Here is a 22,024-nt window from a genome sequence, read left to right on the forward strand (position 1 = left end):
AACCATGCTCCCTTAGTTAATTTACACTGCATTTTCTCTATTTCAAATCCAAGGGAAATTAACATATATCCACTATCCCTGTAAAGAATGAATACTCATGGGTCTGTTACTGAGGCAGAAATATCTTACCAACACTGTGAATTCAAACATGGAGAATGCAAACTAGGACTATTATAAGACTCATGGAGAGACAGATTTGCCTACATATATGTGGGTTATGTCTATGGAACTGCAAGGACCAAGCGGCATGGTGTCTCATTCACCAGTGAATTCCAGTGCTCACAATAATAATTGTATTTTGTCACTTGACAAACATTGTAAGGAAAAATGCAAATCAATGCTGTAACAGGGACACAGTTGTAAGGAGATAAATTGACGGTTGCACACAGAAAACAAAACACTACTTAAAACAACCAAATCTTTTAATTAGAAAGCAACAAACATGCAAACAGCAGGTATAGAAATTTATCTGAACCAACGTTTTTACTATAATGAAAGTTACTTTTAAACATTGATCCAAGCTCCCACATCTGCAGGTTAAGGAAAATATTGCACTTTGCATCTTCTAGCACCCCTCATACATGGCAAAACGTTTTAAAAACATTTTTGCTTATTGTACTTGCACGCTCTCCCAAAGTCATGCACACAGTCATTCAAAAACAAAATGTTAGGTTATCCAAAAGCAATACCTTAGAATTGCACTAAAGCTCTGTAAGGAAAAATATAATTAATGTCTTATACAAATTCCATAATGTCTAGGTGCTTGCACAAACTGCCAGTTACTCTTCATCTTCGTTCTCATTCTCCTGACCAGATCCTTCTGATCTGTCACCTTCCAGTCGGTCTGTAATGCACAGAGAAGATTTATTACATATAACTTCTAATGTTTGGGGTAAATATTTATAAAGCAGCATCTCCCTGGCTATTATTATACAATGCACAGTGCCTGTGGTAATAAAGTAACAGACCCATAAGTAAAGCTGAAGATGACAGCACAGATTGGGTAGGAATGTTACAACAACCAAGGAGGACAGTGACATCAAAAGCCCTAACGGACTTTCAGGCATAGAAGTGAGTTTTATATGCAAAAGGAGAATGCCTCACATCAATCCCTCACATCGCTGATCTCAGCCCATAGCAAACAGCCCATTCATTGGAGGGACACCCCAGTACCTGCAGCCCTAGCAACAGCTGCTAGCGACCCCAATATTATCTGCTGCAGTCCCGTATCTCCATACCCTTCTTTGTCCCCAGACAATTCCAAGCCCATGGTGACAGTCAGTTTATCTTATGATTCATTCCAGCCATCCCCAATAGCTTTTCCATCACACAGCCCTCCAAGGGCTCCAGTGTATCATCACATAGCTCACCTCCAAGACCACTGCTAACTAAAGAAAATACTTTATAACATATAGTAAGTAATACATTACTAATAAACTATGTAAGAATGGGTAGGCTGGTAACATCTAAAAATGTATTTTACTCTTTTCTTGCCTTTGTTTTGAGGTAAAAGTAACAGTCAGCTGCAAAAATATTCCAGGTCTCTCACTAGAGAACTGAGTCCTACGTTTTTCAGGCAAGAGACCGCTAACAACCCTTTAACTTCTTCACCAACTTCAGGGGTAGCCACATAAAGCTGAAGATCATAATTTTGGTTATTTGACATGGTTCCACAATTCACCTATTTTATACACCAATTTAGTGACGAAGTTTTTCAAAAGTCTCTCACCTGCTCTAATATGATTCAATGATGCCAACATTCGTAACATAAAAGAAGCTGGAACAGTAATAGTGTTTCTGGTCTCTTCCAGCATTAATTCATTACGTGTTATAACCTGGAGGCAGGGGAGGGGGGGGGAAAAAGCATTAACAACAAATACAAAATTGCACTGCATCAATACTGGTTTGTAGATATGCAAAATGCACTGAGTCCAAAATTACACTAAACAAGCAATATTTTAATAATTATTAAGAGATACAGTTATAGCTATTGTACATGTTAAGAAAAGTCAGATAGTGGACTCTGCCTACAGATATCTATTTGTCTAAGTAGTTTTCTAGTAGAGTCATCATTCTTGTCATTATTGTCCAAGCGCATGATAGGCATTAAGACGAGCAACTGAGAAAAAACTTTTGGAAATGAGATCTGAAAGGAAATAAGGAGGACTGACCAGAGGAAGTGCTATTACAGATGGCAACTGTTGCAGAGAATGAAGTTCTAGCACCAGCACTGGCCAAGAATGTGGGAAGGAAAGGAGATGAGGTTAGCCTAAACTCCTACCTTCATGCTGCTTGAAACTTTTTGGAGAAAATCCAAGGAATGAAAGCAATTACTCTATCCCTGTTCAGGAACACTCTTCAGCTCTCTAATTCTGTCTAAACAGATCTACAGCTTGCCTCTAAATGACTTTAAATAATCAGCTCCTAACTGTCTTAGTTTCAAGGAAAAAAAAATTCACTAACAAATACTTTTAGCTCTTTTGCCTCCTTCCTTCCTTCCTCATGGTAACTCCCTGCAATTCTTCTTCTTGCTTTGCTGTTAAATTCAAATTCCACAGCTTAATTTGCCTCTCAGCTTTCAGACTACATTCTCTTGCTGTCACTGAGCATAAACCTTTCATTAGGTGGTGACAAGTTTGGACCATCATTCAGTCCTTCCTACCAGATCAGCTTCTTTACGGCAGGAAAATAGTGCATTTATCTTTCTCCCTAAGACTCCTTCTGAAGCCTGTGCCTCATCTGAAGAAAACGTTTTTTTGCAAGTCTCAGCAGTGGCCTACTCCGAGCCAAATCACAGGGGGCCTCTTTTCTGTTATCATCATCTGTTTACCAGGCACTTTGCACAGCTGATCGCATTCCAGAAAGGAATCAGCTAGAGAAGACAAGAGTCTGCCCTTTTCTATCTCACCTCCTATTTCTCCAGTATATCATCAATAAAAAACCTTTGGTAACCTCTTCATCTCTTCAGCTCCTTTTTATTAACTAAAAAATACTTAAATCTCTAAATAACTTTTATTTTGATATTATTAAAAATTTTAAGTGAAAAAAATGAGTAAAATAATTACTTTTAAGAAACCTTTATGTTTAATAATACTTCTAAACCTTGAAGTGCTTCAAGACACTTCATAGATTAAACCTGTCATACAAAATATAATAATAATAATAATACATAATTCTGCTAAAATAATGGGATAGATTCAAAACTCACAAGCAGATGTGATTCTGGGGAGGGATAAAGGGTGGGTGGGTTTAAATATATATTGTACTAATACAAAGGAAAAAAAAGCAGGCTACTATTTTCCTCTGTCCAAGAGGTTGCTTTAAAAAAGCAAAAAATAAAATAATACCAAATATGCCCTGATATATTACTTACAGAAAAACAGAAAATATCTAACATTTTAATAAACTGGGTTACCTCAGTCACTAAAAATATGACTATTCAGCGGTTTTAACTGTATGATCATCATAAAACAGTTGCTATAGACATTGTTACTGTTCTGGGGATATGAAAACAACACCGTATAACTTTACACATGGACTTTCTGATTAATGTAACTCATTGAATTTCTTAGGCTTGTAGTGCTTGCTTTTTTCCCCTGAAGTTCCCAGTTTGTAATCTTAACCTTATTTCCATATTATGCTACAGAATATTTAACAGCATTGAATTTTACACTCCCTGTTCTTCTGTACATCTCTGTGTATACTTCAGTTATTTATTTAAAGATGACCACCGCCCTCATTTCTAATGACTGCCAGTTTTCCTTCTATACCTTACTGCTCATACTTTCTCCAATTTCTTTCATGTTCATGATTTCATATCACTTATTTCTAGGAAAGTAAGTCTTAATAAATACAAAGGGTCTCTATGTGCTCTCAATGATACAGAAGTTAGCTGTTAGGACAGCTTTTTTATTGGTAGCTCACTTGTTTAACATTAAATAACTCACCTATTCGATATATAAAATTTTCATGAAGGGCTTTTCTAGAATTGGATGAGGCAACTTTACTGTGAAAAAGGAGGAAAGGTTCTTACCTCATCTGCAAGTTTTCTGTTAAAAATCCTGGATTCTTCCAATGGCGACCAGATTTTTATATCATAATCAATACCCGAAGAGGCCAGAACTAGAATTAAGTAACAGTAATTATAAATGAAATGTCTGATTTCTTCACCTGTATTTTCTACACTTAACTGGAGTTGAAGGAAAATACTTCACTGTGCACCACAACATCACATCCTCTGCTAGCAACATTTACTTGCAAATGTCAGTTCCCATTCTGAACACGCAGCTATGTAATTACTAACCCCCCGCAATGAGAGCCAAGCTATAGACTACATCATTTTGAGTATATATGAAGAAAACATATGCAACCTCAAATATCTCTTAAAAGGAACAAAAACCCACGCAGAACATGCATAAGACAGCAGCAGAATATAAGAACAATCCCAGCTACTATGAACACACTTCTGCTGATGACCTGGAAAGTATATGCGGTAATAACAAAGCCTTAGGACTTGCAGATCCAGATACAAAGACAGATGCCAGATAATTTCAAAGATGTATTTCATATAAATTTCTTTGACATTCAAATACACAAAAGCAATGGATGCTCTTACATGCACTTATATCATGCAAAACAAAATCAAAACTCCAGAACGTTCTCTAGATCATTGCACAAAAATGCCATGGGAATAACAATTCCATAGAAAGATCTCTGTAACTTGGAAACTGTACAAGATTAACTGGCCATAAGGAGGATAACCTTTTCATTAGATTTGCAGCGTGTGATGGAAGATAGCCACGTTCCATCAAGAAATCAGTAAAGCTATAGGGTACTTTGAAAGGGGCTTCCAAAAGGAATTGCCCCCTGAAGTATCCCAATTAGTCACACACTCCAAACGTGTCTCGCACCACTATTTCAGTTAGGCATTTTAAACTTCAAGGCTTCTCGAATGTAAGGCAGTATTCTACGTTTCTGCCAACTTTCAGGGACCTCATAAGAAAAGCTTTTCTGACTATACTTCTGGAATCAGTAAAGCTAAAATGGAGCAAGAAAGCCTCAAACTTTTCTAGTACTGTTGTAATTTAATTTTTGTTTTTACAGCTGATTTATATTCCACAGCTGTCCAGGCTATGATGCAAAAAATAATAAGAATGCTGTCTTTGACTGGGTCAGAAACTTCAGAATGGTTTACATTTCTAATCTGCATGTCAGATACCATGCGATTCTTTCCAGACTACTATGGTCTGTCTTTTTTTTATTATTTTTTTTCACTAAATACAAATTAATAGAATTTCTATGAATTTCTTTCACTCTTCTAATCCCACAAAGCCAGTGAGCCTGAGACACACTTTCCTCAATATATAAGCAGAGCGCATAGAAACTAGATTCCAGTATTAATTCCAACAGCGTGGCTGGCATTTCAGTAACCTCATATTTCCCTCATCAGCATCACAGAAACCATTTCATGAACTGTGGGGAGCAAGAGATGGGATATTTTTTTACTACATCTTAACTTTCTAGGAATACTATGTCAGTAATGTTTTTATTCCAAGAAGTTATTGGGTATGTGGGCTTTTAAGGGCCAAGGTTCATTAGTAAAAGCCAAAATTAAAAGCAGTATTATCTAAATTATAAGGAAAATGTGAACAACAGTTTGATGAAAATTTATTACAAAGGTCTCAGGCAAAGAATTGAAGACTGAGCTTTAAAAGAGACAGCATGAACATGCAGACTGTGAAAAGCGATTTTCTTACTAGGGTCAAATGGATGAGGCTGAAGACAGTTCACCACATGATTATCAGCTTCCAGCAGCATGAGATGTTCAGCAGTATGTCGATCCCATATAAAAATATGGCCACAATCTGAACCACTCATGACAAAGTTAGAGCCCCAAAAATTGGCTTCCTTTATCTACGATAAAAATAAAAATTACTTTGTAAGACTACTTGAAAAACACTTCAAACAGTATATGCCTATTTTTGCAATAGCAGTGCCTCTAAATTAAGAACTCTGCAAACGAAAAAAAACATAGGTATTTAAAGGAAAACATGGAAAAAAAAGAAAGAACGAAAGAAAGAAAACAGAAAATTCAGAAGGTTAAAGATCCCCAGAGCAAAGTGGCTGCCAATACAAAAAAGGGGAGAGAGATAAGAAGGAATGAACAGTTTGGAAATAAATAAAAGAAATAACATAGCTGAAGGATTACAGAGAATGATAGTAGATTTGTCGCTTTCCAGAGTGAGGAGAATGATTTTGGAGACAGGAGCGTATGAAACTGTTTTTGGGAAGAGTTTGGTAAATTAAAGTGAGTGACAGGCTAATCACTGGTGAGGATTTTCTATTTACAGTGGAAGAGAAGATTGAAGCTTATGAAAAAGGGAGGGGAGGAATCAACTGGGACTGACAGATAAAAAGGGGTCATGGAATCAAACTTACTTTAGAGGTTAGGTTTTTTTTTTCCTTCCCTGTAATTGATCAGATAACAACTAAGACCTCTCAAGCCCACAGTCAAAATAAAGTCCTAAGCCACTGAAGAAGGTAGGCACTAGGGTGGAAGTGACCCTTCAGCTTCAGTTATTACAGCAGTACTCAGTAGATGAAACTAGCTGTGTTGCTCCATGCAAGTGGCACCAATAATATCACAAATTTTTGACATGTGATGTCAAATGACAGTGATGATGCATTGTATTCCATATTGTTGCTCATATCATTATTTTGTTACAGTATCCAAGCACCTTTGAGAAATGTTTCAAGTGATAGGACCTAACATTTTCACGTATCAGCAGCATTCCTGTGTTATCAGTAAAGGAAAGAGTAGTGTAATAAAGTGCCAAAATGGATTTTTTTTTTTTTTTAATACATGTGTGGCCGCATATAAATGTTAGAGTGCAACGCAAAACTCATCATGCAGAAGGTGGCAAGCTCTGTGAGAGCTCACAGTCCACACTGAAGGTCATTCCAGCATGTTGGATTCATTATGCAATTTTACTTTTCCCTGACAGGACTAACACCACACAAACTATATTAATTTTTAAACCACTTTACATATTCATCAACAATTGTAATGGGATGATCTTTGAATTGGGCCTACAGCGTTCCTCTGCAAGCCTATTGATAACAAGGTAGTTCGACTCTGAATTATAACCGTCTATAATTAAAACATTGAAGGAAGATTTTTTTGGTGTTTGTTGGGGACTTATTTGAAGGAAGAAGTTCTATATCTCTTAAAATAGAGAGTGATTATTTTACTCAAAAGCTGCACAAATTTCTCAAGAATTTTTCATAAACCCAGGAAAAATACAGAGAAAATTCACTAACGTAGCATTGTGACTTAAAGCATCCACATCTGTTGGTCAGTGAACCTAAGTCGGTTGGACAGGCCACTGACTGCAGGGCAACACATAAAGATCCAAGCTCCTGACAAGGCTTCCAGAAAACCTGCCACTTTTTGTTGCATCTATACAGTCTGTTGCAGCAACAAACTATTGTGCTGTTGTTGTGGCAACGTCGTGAGGAAGATCTTAGCGTGCTGGGGGAGGTTAATGGAAGAGTTTCTTTGGACTAGCATACCGCCTCAGTAGGGATGGCAAAGGCTTCCAGTCTCATTCTGCCTTTATTTTCCTGCCATCAACATACAGTCTCTGCTCCTTCTCTCCATCTGATGAAGAGAGGAACAAGAATATCCTCTAGGTAAAATGAAAATGGAGGTTTTAGGGAACAACATGTTCATGCTTTAGGCTAGTATACTGTATAATGATTTATTACACCTTCTGTTTCCCCTTCTTGCGTGAAGCGCTATGATTCAGTAGGCATCTGAATGTCCTAAACTCCATAAATATTCATAGTCTCATCAGCATCATTGTTCTTGATATGCATTTGCTAAAAAAGCTGTGAACACTTTTTTTTAATGAAGTGACTGTCTCCTCCTCAAAAATGGCTAGACTGTCTTGACCTTGATTTTGAGGATCAAGAAAAATAGCAGGTGCAGACAATGACAAGATACCTAACTTGCCCTGTATTAGATAACCCTTTTGGAGACAAGGGAGAAGATGAATTTAAACCTTTTTCAACTCTTTCTCCCCATCCCTTCACCCAAAACGTAGTATTGTCATAGGATTATAAGAGTAATGTATTACCTAGCTGTAATTTATTTATAAATATTATTTATTAAATATTTTATATTGATGCATATGTCTATCTTTATCTTTATTAGCCTAATACTAAAATTATCTTTTTTTTAAAATAAATAATTACTTGGGTAGTAAATAATATATTATTTATTTATTAATTCACTGGGAAAACCCAGACTTTGAGTATTTCACAGAATTGCACTCTCATGAGTTCTGGGACTGAACAGAACTGAAGCAGTCTGACCTAGGAAACAGAACAGTACGACAATGAAAATGATCAAGTAAACAACAGAAAAATTGTAGCCCAGGAAAAAGAGGCAGTAGTATCCGATACTCATTTCTTTGAAATATAATGTTTGTATTATGAGGCACCAGTTACATTGAAGATACCCTTATGACTACAGTCTAAAAGAATGTGGCTTATTTAATTTCTGAACCAAAAGAGAAACCTAGAATAATTTTTAAAAAGCAACTTTTAGGTTTGTTAAATGTAGAATAATCTTTCCATGCCAAGACCTGTCCTGCCTTCCCTTCCTAAACAGAGGTAACTGATATGATGCCAAACAATTGAGCAAAAAAGAATGGGTCACTTCCTTCACTAATGATAATAACTTAGTGATTTTTTGATTACTAACAGATTTCAAAAGTTCCTTCTCCCTCAGAAATTACTTCTGATTTTACTTGAAGTAGGACATCAAAATAATCATCGTTAAACTATCTGAAATAAGAACAGGCTGGCAGCAGTATCTTTCCCAACATGAAACTCTCTACATCATCCACAGGGTTAAATGGGATGGTAGAGGGAGGAGGGACATTGCTTCAATCATGGTCAAATGCAATTGCAAGATGTGAGCTGAAAGCTCCACAAGTCTGATGCTTGGGCTGGAGAAAAGAGTCTGGAAGTTAAAAGTGTAATCCTATACACAAGATTACATTTTTAACAATTATCAGTACCTCTTACTACAATGAAAGGGCTTTTGATCTTTTTAAAATGACATGCTAGTGAAAAACAGGTGCTTATGCAAACATAACTTTCCTATTCCAAAATCCTCTTCAGATGCAGCAGTTTTTAGGGTGACACAGATGATGTCTAATGCTTTAAGTTTAGCATGAAAATTATTTCTTTTGTATTTAAAAATGTCTCAGGCAGTAGGGACAGAAATATGAGTTTGAGAGAGGGCAAAAGTCCATTTACACAGAATTTTATGATGGAATAATTTTCCAAGCAGCAGATCACAATAAAGCTTTAAGAAGAGGGGGGTGCCTGCACCTCACCTTTGTTTTGCATAATCTTCTCAGAAAAAGCACTGGACATAGTCTTGCTCTGTGCCTTTCACCAGCTATTTTGATTTAAGAACAGTAATGATAAACAATCATATTAGTATGCCAAAACACTACTGCTGTTAAAAATATGTACTGTGTTTCCGGCATGACTTTGTCTAGCTTTAAATTTCAGGCTTGGGATCTTGCTAGATCTGTCTTCAGAATGTGTACCAAGAATAAAGTCACGGTAATAAAGTCACCCTTAACTTTAAAAATAAGTCTTGGAAAAAGTATTTTTGGATTCTTCAGTGCAAGGCATGTCTCCAATATTTTCATCTTTTTGCAGCTTTTGTCTTATAGCTCTATTTAATATTTTTTGTTATTTTTCTATTAGAAGTGTATTCAAATTATCTCCAATATTGAATAACTTTACATTTTATTTCTCAGTTGTGATTTCTTACTGCTTTCTTTGTATTTTCTTTAGGATACTGTTTGTTTTAAGTTTCTAATACTCATAAAACTCAATTTTAGCATCACCTAAGTCAACACAACTTAAATTCACAGTTAAAATATTTTGCGTCCTCAAGCTCATATACACACTCACTTTTACTGTATGAATACACAACTTATCCATTTATTAGTTGGAAACATGCTCTGTTGAAGGAAAGAGTCCCTCTAACATCAACATTTTGAAAGGGGAACTTTGGATTGATTCAGAGCGAGTGGAATGAGAGGAACAAGGAGATACATGAAAAGAGAGAAGACTCAGACAGGAGGGAAAAGAGAGCAAAAAGACAGGATAGACAAAGAAGAGCTATTGGCTCATGGCAAAAGACAAACTTTGAGGAGAAAGAAGGAGAGTCTGGGCTCACTAAAGCACGCTTTCCTCCAAGAGCTAGGAAAAAACACCAAATCCCAAACCACACCATTCCGCTGCTGTCCTAAGCGCTGCTGCCATAGTTCTTTGAGGTCTGCTCCACAGAAGAAGGATTTCCTTACTACTCTAATGACGTTGTTCTAATGGCTACATGGAAGGGGTCTGTGTGTTGAACCTAGAGAGTTCCAATCCTGCCAATGCTACAAGCGAACAGTAGTATAAGGCAACTTAACTTTTGCTTTCTGGCAAATACAAGGATCATGCTCAAAATACCCTTATTTGAAAAGAAAAATTGTTAGATTGCCAAATTAAGCTCTCAAAAGTAAGGAAACACCAGAATAACAAAATTTGCCTGCATAACCACTTTCCTTGTATGTATGTATATGTATAATCCACTTTCCTTATGTACACGCATTAAAATAGTTCACCTTCATGTCACTGAAAGTTTTATGCCCGAGTTGCTCAGGTATGTAGGAAACAAGATCTCTCTCTAATCTGTCTCCTTCACAAATTTAAAATGGAAATACTATCATCCCTCTCCTTTCAGGAGGAAGGGTGCCCATCAAAATAAATTTAATTTAAATGACGTTTGACTGTATACTAATAGCCACCGTGGAAAGCAACAGGGGAAATACCATCTTCCATTTTGTGCATTCTTTGCCATAGGTGCTCATGTAAAACAAAAGCAAAAACACCAACCCACATTCCAAAAACACAAACAACAAAACCCATAAAAAGTCAGTATTATCTATGCAGATTGAGACTGAACTAAGGTCACTTAGGCAAGCTTAACTTTGACATCTCCTAACTACAAAGTGCTTAATGCTATGACCTTTAAACTCATGGTGATTTTTGAATAATTAATTTTTGAAATGCAATGCACAAAAGTTGTCATTAATAAAATTTAATTCTAGGCATCATTGCTCATGTAGACTGAAATATTCATTTACTCAAGCGTTTTCCCCAGTGCAATCAAACGCATTCACACAACCTCTAGAAAGTACTTCTGGAGGTAGAGGGACTACTCCTCAAATTATCTGCAAAATAATATACCTGCTACTTCTGCAAAATACTACCTAGTACTCAGAACTTCACATCTTCAAACTACTATAACAAATTAAGAGAAAAAAGAAATGGAAATTAAAAAAATTGTGTTTCATGCACCACTGCTTTACAAACACAGTGATCACTAATTTCCTAAATTCTAGTATATTGTATGGAAAAGGCAGTGTATCTTGCAGTCAGACTATAAATTAACAACAAGCACCATTTCCTTTTTCTAATTCAGAGATGTCAAAGCTCTTCAAAATTGTTATTTAATGCTCGCTTTTCCTTCAAAGCTCTTAAAAGGGAAAGTAAAGATTAAATAACAATTCTGAAGGTAGGCCCATTTTATACCACTTAAGCTGACAGACAAGATGAAAAGGAAGTTAAGAGAAATACCCAAGATTGCAAAGGAGGTTAAGGAGAAAGAGTCTTAAACTCTAGAAAACCTGAATACCTAACATGAGTGATGCATGAGTCATACTCATTTTAATTTTCAATTAGAGCAAAGTATGTGTCTTCCAACTTCCAAAATGCAAATAAAAGCGCTTATAATATATTACCATAGCTGTTTTGGCAAGCATATCAATGTAGCACTACACTACAGTCCACAAAACAAACTCTACAGTTCCAAAAACTGACAAAGATTTTGTACCATTGTCCGGGAGTTCCGATGACCTTTATAAACCATTTTTATTAAAGGACGTCTAATATTCAGAGTTTCCAGTTCTTCCATTTCTTTTCTTTCTTTCCTCCTTCTGAAGAGTTCCTGAATGCGGGCAACAGCAGATCGTCTATAAATTGCACACAAAGAAAACACTACTGAAAGATTATCTCTAAATACTGAAATGGGCTATCAAAAAGGACTACAAAATAGTAACTGAGCACTCAAACACACTCTCTCTAAGTTTGGAACAGACATCAACATTATCTCAAGTGTAAAAGTACAAACTTAACATTTTTCCATTCTGACTTAGAACAAGAGCAGCATGCAAGACAGTGGAATGTCAAGTGATGCAGTATTTTATTTTCTCTCTGAAGGACAAGCTTTGGGTGTTGGCAAAATTCACGTGCTGTATTATTCTTAAGTGCTGGAGAAATCCTGCAACCATACTGAGGTAGCAAGTTCTAAAGTAGAAAACTGTGCCAAAACAGCAACTTTTTAAATTAAAAAAAAAAAAAATTAAAAGATCTAGTGTGCCTTCCAGTATTTTTTTTTTAATTTCATTAAATCCACTTCTCTTCACTACTTCTGTATGACACTACTGAAGATTAAGACAGCTTTAAAAAGGTTCCTACAGGAGCAAGAGATGATTTGAGATCAATTTTAGTAGAAACTATGTTTGCAGTGGACCTACAGCAACAGACTTCCTAGAGTAACAGAGAAAACAAATTAGCTAAATGATGTATTCTGTTTTGTGGCTGTTCAGTTCCAGGAAGCTACTTTTTGATCTGTGAAAAGTCCCAGGTGCCAGGTTTTTCCTGTTTAGCCTTAAGTTTGCAAAATCCCATAATCCCAGTTATAACCAAACTGTCACACCCCAGCACCTGCACCTAATTCCTCCTCTTCTTTTGGGCCATATCGGAGTTATTAGCCTTGAGGTCCTGAATGGAGTCAGAAGACCATATACCTGTCAGAGGGAGCAGGTACAGATTTTAGCAGCATACAAGGAATCAAACTGGCAGGTACAGGGATTCAAGGAATCCTGGAAAGTGAAGCGAGCCAGAAGCAAATAGAGTTACAACCTCAGTGTGCTGCTACCAGAAGGCTGGTAACCTCCAGCAGGCCAGAAATGATGTGGTGGGACGTTTTAGTCACTGTCTCTAATTCTAGAGAGACTCTTGCTACAGGTCCTCTTCCCCAGGAAAAAAAAACAGAACAAAACAAAAAGCCCAGACCTATCACACACCTAATTCTCTCTGCCAGTGCTCTGTGTAGATTTTTTGTTTTGTCATAGGAGAAACTTGGAAACAAAACTTAAGATGAAACAAGTGTTATCCTACAGCTAGACAAAGATGGAAAATGAATGCAAGTAAGGAGTCATTAGTACAGAAAACACTGTAAAACAAACTGTCACACTAAGACACATCCAACAGAGCTAAGTTTTTTAAAATACATTTTAATACCCATTTTTTATAGAAATTAGGAGAGACTTGTAAGCACTAGCCAACAGGTCCACTTAACAGTGGGCTATTTATTATAATACATTTCCTGGAAATTTGTCCAAACAGTCCCAGAAGAAACAAACTTCATCCACTTCCTTTGAAGGAGTCTTCTATACCCCAAAATCTTATTTGGGGGCAATTTTCTAGTTCCTCATTCTTATACTCCACTAAATAAATACACTTTGTTCTATTTAGTCCTTATAACAAATGGAGATTTAACTCTCAACTTTCATATTCAGCAGATTTAAGAACAGAGTTCTCCACAAGAACTTTATATAATGTAAGAAAAAAGTCCTTATTCTTTATCTAAGCTTTACAAATCACAAAATTATTTTCCTCACGTTTACTTCTACATAAAGGAAAAAATAGGGTGGCATAAAATGCTTACGGAGACTTCACAAATACAATTGCTGGTATGCATTTGTAGTTGTTTTAAAAAGAGATGCTGTATCTGTGGGAAAGTAGAAGTAAGAATCATGTAGTAACCGTTAGCCATTCTTCTATCAATCATATCAAAGATTACACAGCGCACATAGCTATTCAACACAGGAAGACCTTTTTTGGTCTTGAGAGCATGCCTGCTAGCCTTAGAGCTATCCCTTGATATAATCCCAATTTGTGCTTTGGGAAGGGGCTTATTTATCCAAATTAATTATCTACCAAAAAAGCATGCAGTGAAAAAATTGAAAAGTTAAACTTTATTTAGCAGTAGAATTGTCTAGCTCCACCAGAAAGGTTACTTGCTAGATTATAGCTAACAAAAGTCTTGGGGCTCAAAGATAGTATTAAAGCAACTAAATGCTATCCCAAGGCAGTTTCTTGCATAATTTCTCATCTTAGCATCTCTATGAAGATTAATCTACTGCTCTAAATTTCCCCAAGGTTGAACACACACAGTACAAAAAGACTCGACTATTCAGCACTCAGAATCTTTTTTTTTTTCTTTTTTTTTTTTTTAAATAAAAGCAGAAAGAACAGAACCAAGTTTTTTGGTAACAACTCCACTGTCTTTCAACTAGACGCAGCTCTGAATTTAAAATTCTAATTTTGGGTCTTATTTTAAAAGGCATGAATGGGCTGGTATTTCGTTTTCTTATAAAGTCAATGACTATCTTCAGCAGGGAGAACACAGCCAAGCACGCATGGCTGTAACTGTGATACTGTTATCAGGCATTCTAGCAAGATACTACTGAGAATAGGAACCTGGCAGAGGCAAGTCTCTGCCAGAAAAGATAAATGTGAGCCCAATGTAATGACATTTCAGAACAAAGAACAGCACATATATGGGAAAGGATTCTTTCAGAGAAGTATTACTTCTCCCTGTGAACAGATTTTATATTGATTTATAAGTCACATGATTTTTACTTTCACTCGTGGTAAGATCTGCAATAAGCAATTCCTCTTGGTGCCAACATAAACAAACTTGAATTGTAGGCTAATCAGCTGGCGCATCAGCAGATGTGGAAATGGGCTGTGCAGTTTTCACTGTTCCAAAGTTTGGCCAGAGCTAAGCCAGGATGGGAGCTGCTGCTGCTGCCCTTCCAAACCGCTCAGCCTGCCAAACACAAAGTGCCAGATAAGGCATGTCCATTGCATACATGTCCATACACAAGGTATGTCCATTGCACCAGTGTTTCCCAGGCAAACCCTATCAATTCATACAACTATAAATGATTTATTCAAATTCAGGTAGCAAGTAATGGAAATGCTTGAGAAATGCTGGATACAGATTAACATTAATATTTTAGAAAGAGTTCACGGTACAGAAAATGTTATGCTGCAAATAATTATAGAATGATTACATCTTGTGATGCCAATGAAACTGCACTGTGCTTTATTTATACCTTCATATTGTAGGTAGTGCTCTGAATTCAGAATAATTCACTACTACTGTCTTATCCTAAGGTATAAAGCTAAAGCACATTTTGTCAAATTTTGTGGTACTTCTGCACAGTATCTTACAATAACGTTGGCGCATGCAGTCTTCATGAGATCGAGCCCAAGATGAAGAATGGTACTTTCATCATCTCAATAGTGTTCACCTCGTGGAAAAATAATAAAAATCTTAAAATAGGCATATAGACCTGGACCAGAATACAATTTTTTCCCTTAGAATCAGCCAGATTTTAAGTCTTCAAAGTCAATTAAACATTAGCAATCGAAAGCCAATTTAAATCAGACCCTAGAAGACTGGTACAGATATTTATCAGTGCAGCCATTATCAGTTAAACATAGATCAAAAAAAACAAACAAAAAAAAAACCAAAACCCCCCCCCCACCCACCATGGTGATGCAGACTGATCTATAGCTATGTATTATAAATAGCCAAAACAAATGGAAAAGGTACAAGCTAAGGCTGCTAAAACAGATACTAATGAAAAATGTTTTTGTCATATAGGACATTTTCATAAGTTCTGAAGTCTCCTAAGGAAACTTTTCTAAAAAAGAAAAAAAGCACTTTGCATAATTAACCAGTGTGTTTATTAAAGAACAATATTTCACATATTGCTCTTAAAAAAATTATTTTCGGTTGCAGATTTCAGTTCAAGCATCACTCCCAATCCATGTTACTCAACAATTTTTGGCTAGCTAGCCTCATATATACTAAAAAAATATGCTTGTCTATTAGTTAAAAGAGACAGTCAAAATTAACAGATATGTTTCAAAAGAGGAAAAAAATCGAACATCACGACTATGCATCAACTGAATCTGTAAATAATCCACAGGCACTCTGCTACTATGCATAACAAGTATTGTTCCACTAGTAGTTGTAATAAGATTATTTGGGTACCCTGGATAAGCCTGCTTCTTCTAAACATCGTTAGCACAGACTGATCCTCTCTTGAGCTAGGCTGCAGCAGCTGGCTTTAGAGCTGGCGTACTTGTTCTTCTGTTTTGCATCCCTCTTACCTCAGCTCTGATTACTTGACTAAAAGCGTATTTATTCCTCCAATATTAAGGATTTTTCCCACTTCCTAACTTTCCAAATTTACTCATGCACACAGAGCCAGGCACTGTCTTTTTGCTCAGTACTAGAAACTCTGCTTCCTTCTTTTCTGCTCTTTTAAACTAAAACGTCTTTCCTTGTAGCTATCTTCTCATTTTAATTATCCACTACCCATATAACTATTTCAGCTATTTTTTCCTCTATCCAAAACAGCTGCAAAGAACTTAAGGCTCATTACCATTAACTTCGGAGCTATTTCTTCAATGCCTTGTGGTTATTTCTTCATTGATCTCAGTCTTGACAACAAGGGTGAAACAGAATAAGTGAGACAACATCGCTGCTAGAGGAACCCACCTGCCAGCTACTGCGTTCCTGACCATGAATTCCAACCACATATCTTAACAGCTTAACATATCTTAACATCACCAAAATCAAATCCAGCGCAGGAATGTGACTATCTACTGATCCCTATTAAAATAGATCCATTTCCTAAATATCAAGATTTGATTGTTTTTCTGATTTTAATTACCAAATACCCATCTTCCTTTAGAAGCCTCTTATGGCTATGAAAGAGGCCTTCTGTGGGTGGCAAAATTCAAGTAGTTAAGATAGTTCAAAATCAAGGGCAAAACCATCATGTTACTAACACACTGACTTGCCCCTAAAGACAAAGTTAACATTTTTTTAATCAGTTATTTCATTGCTGATCATCTCAAAACAAATGGTTACTGTAATGCACTGCCTGAACAATCCTAAGTCGTTTCCCTGGCCTTCCAACACAGTCTATCTTCAAAGTACTCTCAGTTGCAGAGTATTTTTTAAATTTTCACTCAATATGCTGCAGAAGAATGACAACGAAAATCAGAGAAAAATACACTGATAAAAAATTCTATGATGAATGCATCATTCATTATCTCACATTTATAGCAATATGAAGCAAATTTTCCCATGGGCTGCACTGATAAACTACAGAACTCCATGCTAAGCATGTTTAACATGGGAAAAATGCTTACCATGAAATTTAGATCCAGTACAACAAGAAGCACACAGATTCCTGAAACTTTAAGAAAGCAGCCAAGTCAAAACCATATATTCCAATTCCAGCTAAGACTCGAACATAAGACAAAGAAGTACACATCTGTGCTATTTTCCTGTAGGCATTGAAAATATAAGACTTAGGTGTTTTCTATGCAACTACTTCCTGAGACTTTTCATTTCTAGTTACACAAAGTCATGATGTTAATTTTCATCATCATGATTGTTTTCCCCATTTGTTTTCTCCATTTCACCTATATAAAGGCCTTTGGCACTAAATCACAGCACACAGTTTCTCCCACTGATGGCATTTTGCTAAACACAGGTGTCCGTAATAGTTTTATACATTCTCACCACTAATTCACTGAAGTATTTCAGTAGGGCATAGGAGATCAAGTGACTTTTTCATTTCACTTCATTAAAAGAAATACTCCATAAGATTTAGCATTTCTCTTGCCAAATATATACTGTCAAATATGACTTTAATAATTACACTCAGTTCCACAATCTTGTTCAGGCAAAAGATATAAAGGGCCTTTAATACCCGTATTCTTACATTTTTACGTATTTGTCCAGAACTGGGTGATCTCTACTACCAGACAAAACAAATCAGTGGTGGCACAGGCAAATACAACACGTTCCTCAGCAACTGAATAAAAAAGGTATTTGCTTTTCACAAACTACGCACTTTTCAAATTACATTTATTTCTATGGCACGCAAAAGAAAGGTTAATAGGTTGTTAAATGTATACACTGCAATTTCTTTTCAATTTCCATGCAGTACATGCAGCTAAATATGACTCAAGCAATACGCTCTATAATTCACAGCATTTAAAGTTTAGCAATTTTAAAAATGCTGGTTAGATACGAAAACCAAGAACCTGATAAATTCATTATATGGAAATGAAAAGGAGGAGGGGAGGAGGAAGATAATGAATTACCTCATTATTCTATCACCTATCGCTGTTCCTCTGATATTATATCTAGTAAAGGGAACAACAACTGAAGTCATTCGAAAATTCTGGGTATCATGTTTTTTTTAGTGGTTAGCATCTACTATAAAATGTGCTCTACTTATCCCAACTGAGAATATTCCATCTCCTCAATATGTTAGTATATGAGAATATTTTGCCTTCAACATGAATAATATTCAGATTACAGATTAGTATACAAAGTTGATTTTCTAAAATGCAATAATTCTTCATAGTATCATAGCAGAAATGGGAACAGCTGCACAATCATTTTCATTTTACATTTGTATGTGTTTGAAATTTTAACTTAGTCGTTTAACATTTTCCAGGCTTAGCCTTTGCTTATAGATCAGCTTGTATCAAAGTCCAAACAAAATTAATTCTGTCATTTAAGTATGAAAACAGCCTTCAAAGAGCTGTTTTGACTTCTTCTGTGAAAATGAAGTTGAATCTGTTAAAAGCTGCACTTGCTGTGCAAGAAATACATTTTACATTTTTTTTCCCCCACAAAGTACAGTGCTAAGGCAAGCCACATCATCTATCTCTGTTGCAAATAAAGTGGCTGGAATTTGAAATGTAAGGACCTACGCAGGTTTTTAGATTTGAAGTATGTTCATAGCATATCTTCTTTAAAACTTACAAAGAGAAGGAATCTTTTCCCATGGATTCCCTAAGGTGCCCAGAGGGTTATTTTCTCTGTTGAGTATCTAGCTAAACTGCTCTGCTGTATGAAACAGGTTTTATTTCTTAAAATTAAAAATACTCTGGGGAGTTCCTCATACACAGTTACATTGAAAATAGCATGTACTGCCTAGCCCAATGATAGTAAGGCTAAAATAACTATTTAGCTTCTTTTTGTCACTGGTGTTTACCATTCCTATGGAATACAGAAATGCTACAGGAAAGAGATGTCACATTCTCAGTCGCTCCTTTGAAAGACGTGCCTTTATGTCAAAACTATTCCAAGTTGACACTGTCTCCAAAAGATGACAGACTGAATGCTTCTTTCATTCTCAAAAATGCTTAAGATTCAATTCACTTAATGAATTTATCAATCCACAAAGGACCATGATATTTCTATATATTTTGTAGAAAGTTTCCTTGCTGCTACTTTAAGTCCTTTTCAGAAATATTAAATGAAATCCAGACTTTTTGTTTCTGTGCCTGTTGCACAGTATTTCCTGAGAGTTCAGTTTCAGGTACGTTGGTGAGGAAGTGTCTATCCTTGTTGTATTTTGAGATTTTTAAGCACCCACCAAAGAGTTTGTCCTTTGCATCAATTCTGAGGCAGAGGCCCAATCCTCAGTTTGAAAACATTAAGAGTTGGATTTATATCCAAACATAATTCAAAAAAATGGAAGCTCTCTAAACATTAGATATGTGAAATGGACCAAATTCTCTTCATAAATCTGCAATCTACATGAATCTGAATGAAATATGTCAAGTTCATGCAGCAAGAAGCTCTCCTTTTAACTGTAAGAACTGCCAAAAGAGATTTCAAAGGGGTATTTCTGCCACTGCTTTTCCTTGAGAAGAAGTTTCAGATCATGATTTCAGCACACAGAATCGGAAGCCTACCCTTCCAATGCCCCCTCAGTGGAGAAAGTTGTACTTTACAGCAGGAAGCTGACTCTAAGACAGTCTCCTCTATCTTCATTTTCCCCAACAACAGTTTCTCCTCTATATAAACAATAACTAGTTATTAGGTGTGTAAAAACAATCCTGAAAATGGTAAAATTCTCCGCAGTTAAAAACCATGTAATGTTATAGACTGGAAAAGGCTTATTAGTCAAACAACTTTTGGCATTCTATCTCAGAAAGCTACAGCCTTTTCTGTCCTAAATAAAAATTAAAAGCAAACATTTTTTGCTACTGTGTAAGATAGGCTTACAAGCAGTAGATTGTTATAGCCTTTTAACCTTTTCTGGAAAGAAAGAAACCAAATAACTCCCTCCAGATATTCTAGAGAGGCAAAATCTACTGTATTCTTCTATATTAATGTCTTTAGCTATCTCATAGGATGACATATGGAAAACTAAATTATTAGGTAAACTGGAGAAGATGAAGTTTAGTAAAGGAATTGTTAGGTAACACAATTTACTAAATGAAAAAAGTGTAAACATAAGCCTATAGGAAGCATACTGGTGGAGCTCCTTAAGCACTGGTCTTGCAGGCACTTTTGTTTAACATCACTAATAATTTTTGAGCAAAGAGTAGGAATGCACTCATGCAGTGTGTTGGGGACAGGAGGTTGGCTGATATTGAGAACACAGAGCAAGTAAGAACAACCTGAGAAAAAAAAAAAGGGGGAAGAAAATCAACAGTATAAAACTGACAGTTGTATACTTCTGAACCTCCTTCTGGGACAAGATAGGAACACTATCAGTTGGAAATGATAAATGAGGAAAAAGACTTCAGCATGCTGATTGATGCTATGCCTGGTCATAAGCCACCGGTATGAGATAGCTAGAGGTGAGAGAGGGGAAGGAGGTAACTGCAGCTCTCTGGTATCTTAGAGAATCTCCTCTAGACAAGGGATAGTTATTCATTCCTAGAAAAATCCAAACAGCACAGTGTACATAACTCTGGTCTGCCATGTTCAGGAAAGAAGTGGAGCTAGAAAGGGTAGAGAGTACGATGACAGGGAGAACACTGAAATTTTTATTGAGAAGAGTGCAAAAAAGCCTGGCACACTTAGTCTAGCAAGACTAAAGCTGACAATGGACAGGACGAACATCCTTCAAATGAAAACCTCTGGGAATGGCAAAGCCATTTAAACTAATATACTATGTTAGCTCAAGAACAAATTGATTAATTATAGTCAACTAAAACTGATCATAGAAGTGACGCTTTGAAGTAGCTTCCCACCAGGTGAGGGACCAGGCAGATTTCATGTAAATTTGGTGAGTTTATGAAAGGGATTATATGCCATAACATTTGTTGCTGTACTAGCAGTAGTAGTAGTGCAGAGGACTTTGGCCATTATGAACTATAAATGCTAAGAGGGCTTATAGTTTGCCTTTAAGACCACCAGTGCCTGCTTTCTCTCTAGAAATCCAAATCCCTTTGAACACACAAAGCTTGCCTCACTTCAGTAGCTCGAAGGGCATTTAGAAACTCCTGAAATCAGAAAATTAAAAGGGAATTTCATCTAAACATTTATCTGAATGATTAGATGTTAACCTAGAAAACTTTGCTGCTTGCACATACACAGAAGCAGAACAAACTGAAGTGTTCAGGCATTAAACCTGATTACTTGAAAGCCTGGAGGCAATCCTAAGAGAGTATTGACTAAACTTCTGTCAGATTTTTGGGGGGAGAAGAATAAGGGAGCAAGAGGCTGCATAAAAAGTTTTATTTGTATCATTAATTTAACTGAATGCTCTTTCCTGTATGATAAATTTGAACTAGTACAGGAAGAAATCTGGCTGCACACAAACAAGTAGAAAAACCATGCAAGATGAAGTGTAACTTCATTTACAGTATACCCACTAGTGGGAAACTAACATCTGTCTGATACCTCGAAGTTTCATTCTCATTACATTACTATAAAAACCATTACATAATAGAGAGAACAAAGTGCAGGAAG

The 22,024-nt window shown here is 36.2% G+C and overlaps 1 protein-coding gene across 3 annotated transcripts in view; it reads right to left on the bottom strand.

Annotated features, from left to right (window-relative positions):
- Positions 1–404: 404 nt before the first annotated feature.
- DCAF6 (DDB1 and CUL4 associated factor 6) overlaps positions 405–22,024 on the bottom strand; it is a 93,395-nt gene continuing 71,775 nt past the window's right edge. For all 3 annotated transcript variants that reach the window (XM_064522484.1, XM_064522480.1, XM_064522474.1), the window contains 5 exons: positions 11,972–12,110; positions 5,757–5,913; positions 4,034–4,122; positions 1,730–1,835; positions 405–844 (listed from right to left, as the gene is read on the bottom strand). In XM_064522484.1, coding sequence (XP_064378554.1) covers positions 780–844; positions 1,730–1,835; positions 4,034–4,122; positions 5,757–5,913; positions 11,972–12,110 — 556 coding nt within the window. In that variant the 3' untranslated portion in view covers positions 405–779. The remainder of the gene's footprint in view (positions 845–1,729; positions 1,836–4,033; positions 4,123–5,756; positions 5,914–11,971; positions 12,111–22,024) is intronic.

This window comes from Dromaius novaehollandiae, chromosome 1 (genome assembly GCF_036370855.1).
Source record: "Dromaius novaehollandiae isolate bDroNov1 chromosome 1, bDroNov1.hap1, whole genome shotgun sequence".
NCBI classification, from domain to species: domain Eukaryota; kingdom Metazoa; phylum Chordata; class Aves; order Casuariiformes; family Dromaiidae; genus Dromaius; species Dromaius novaehollandiae.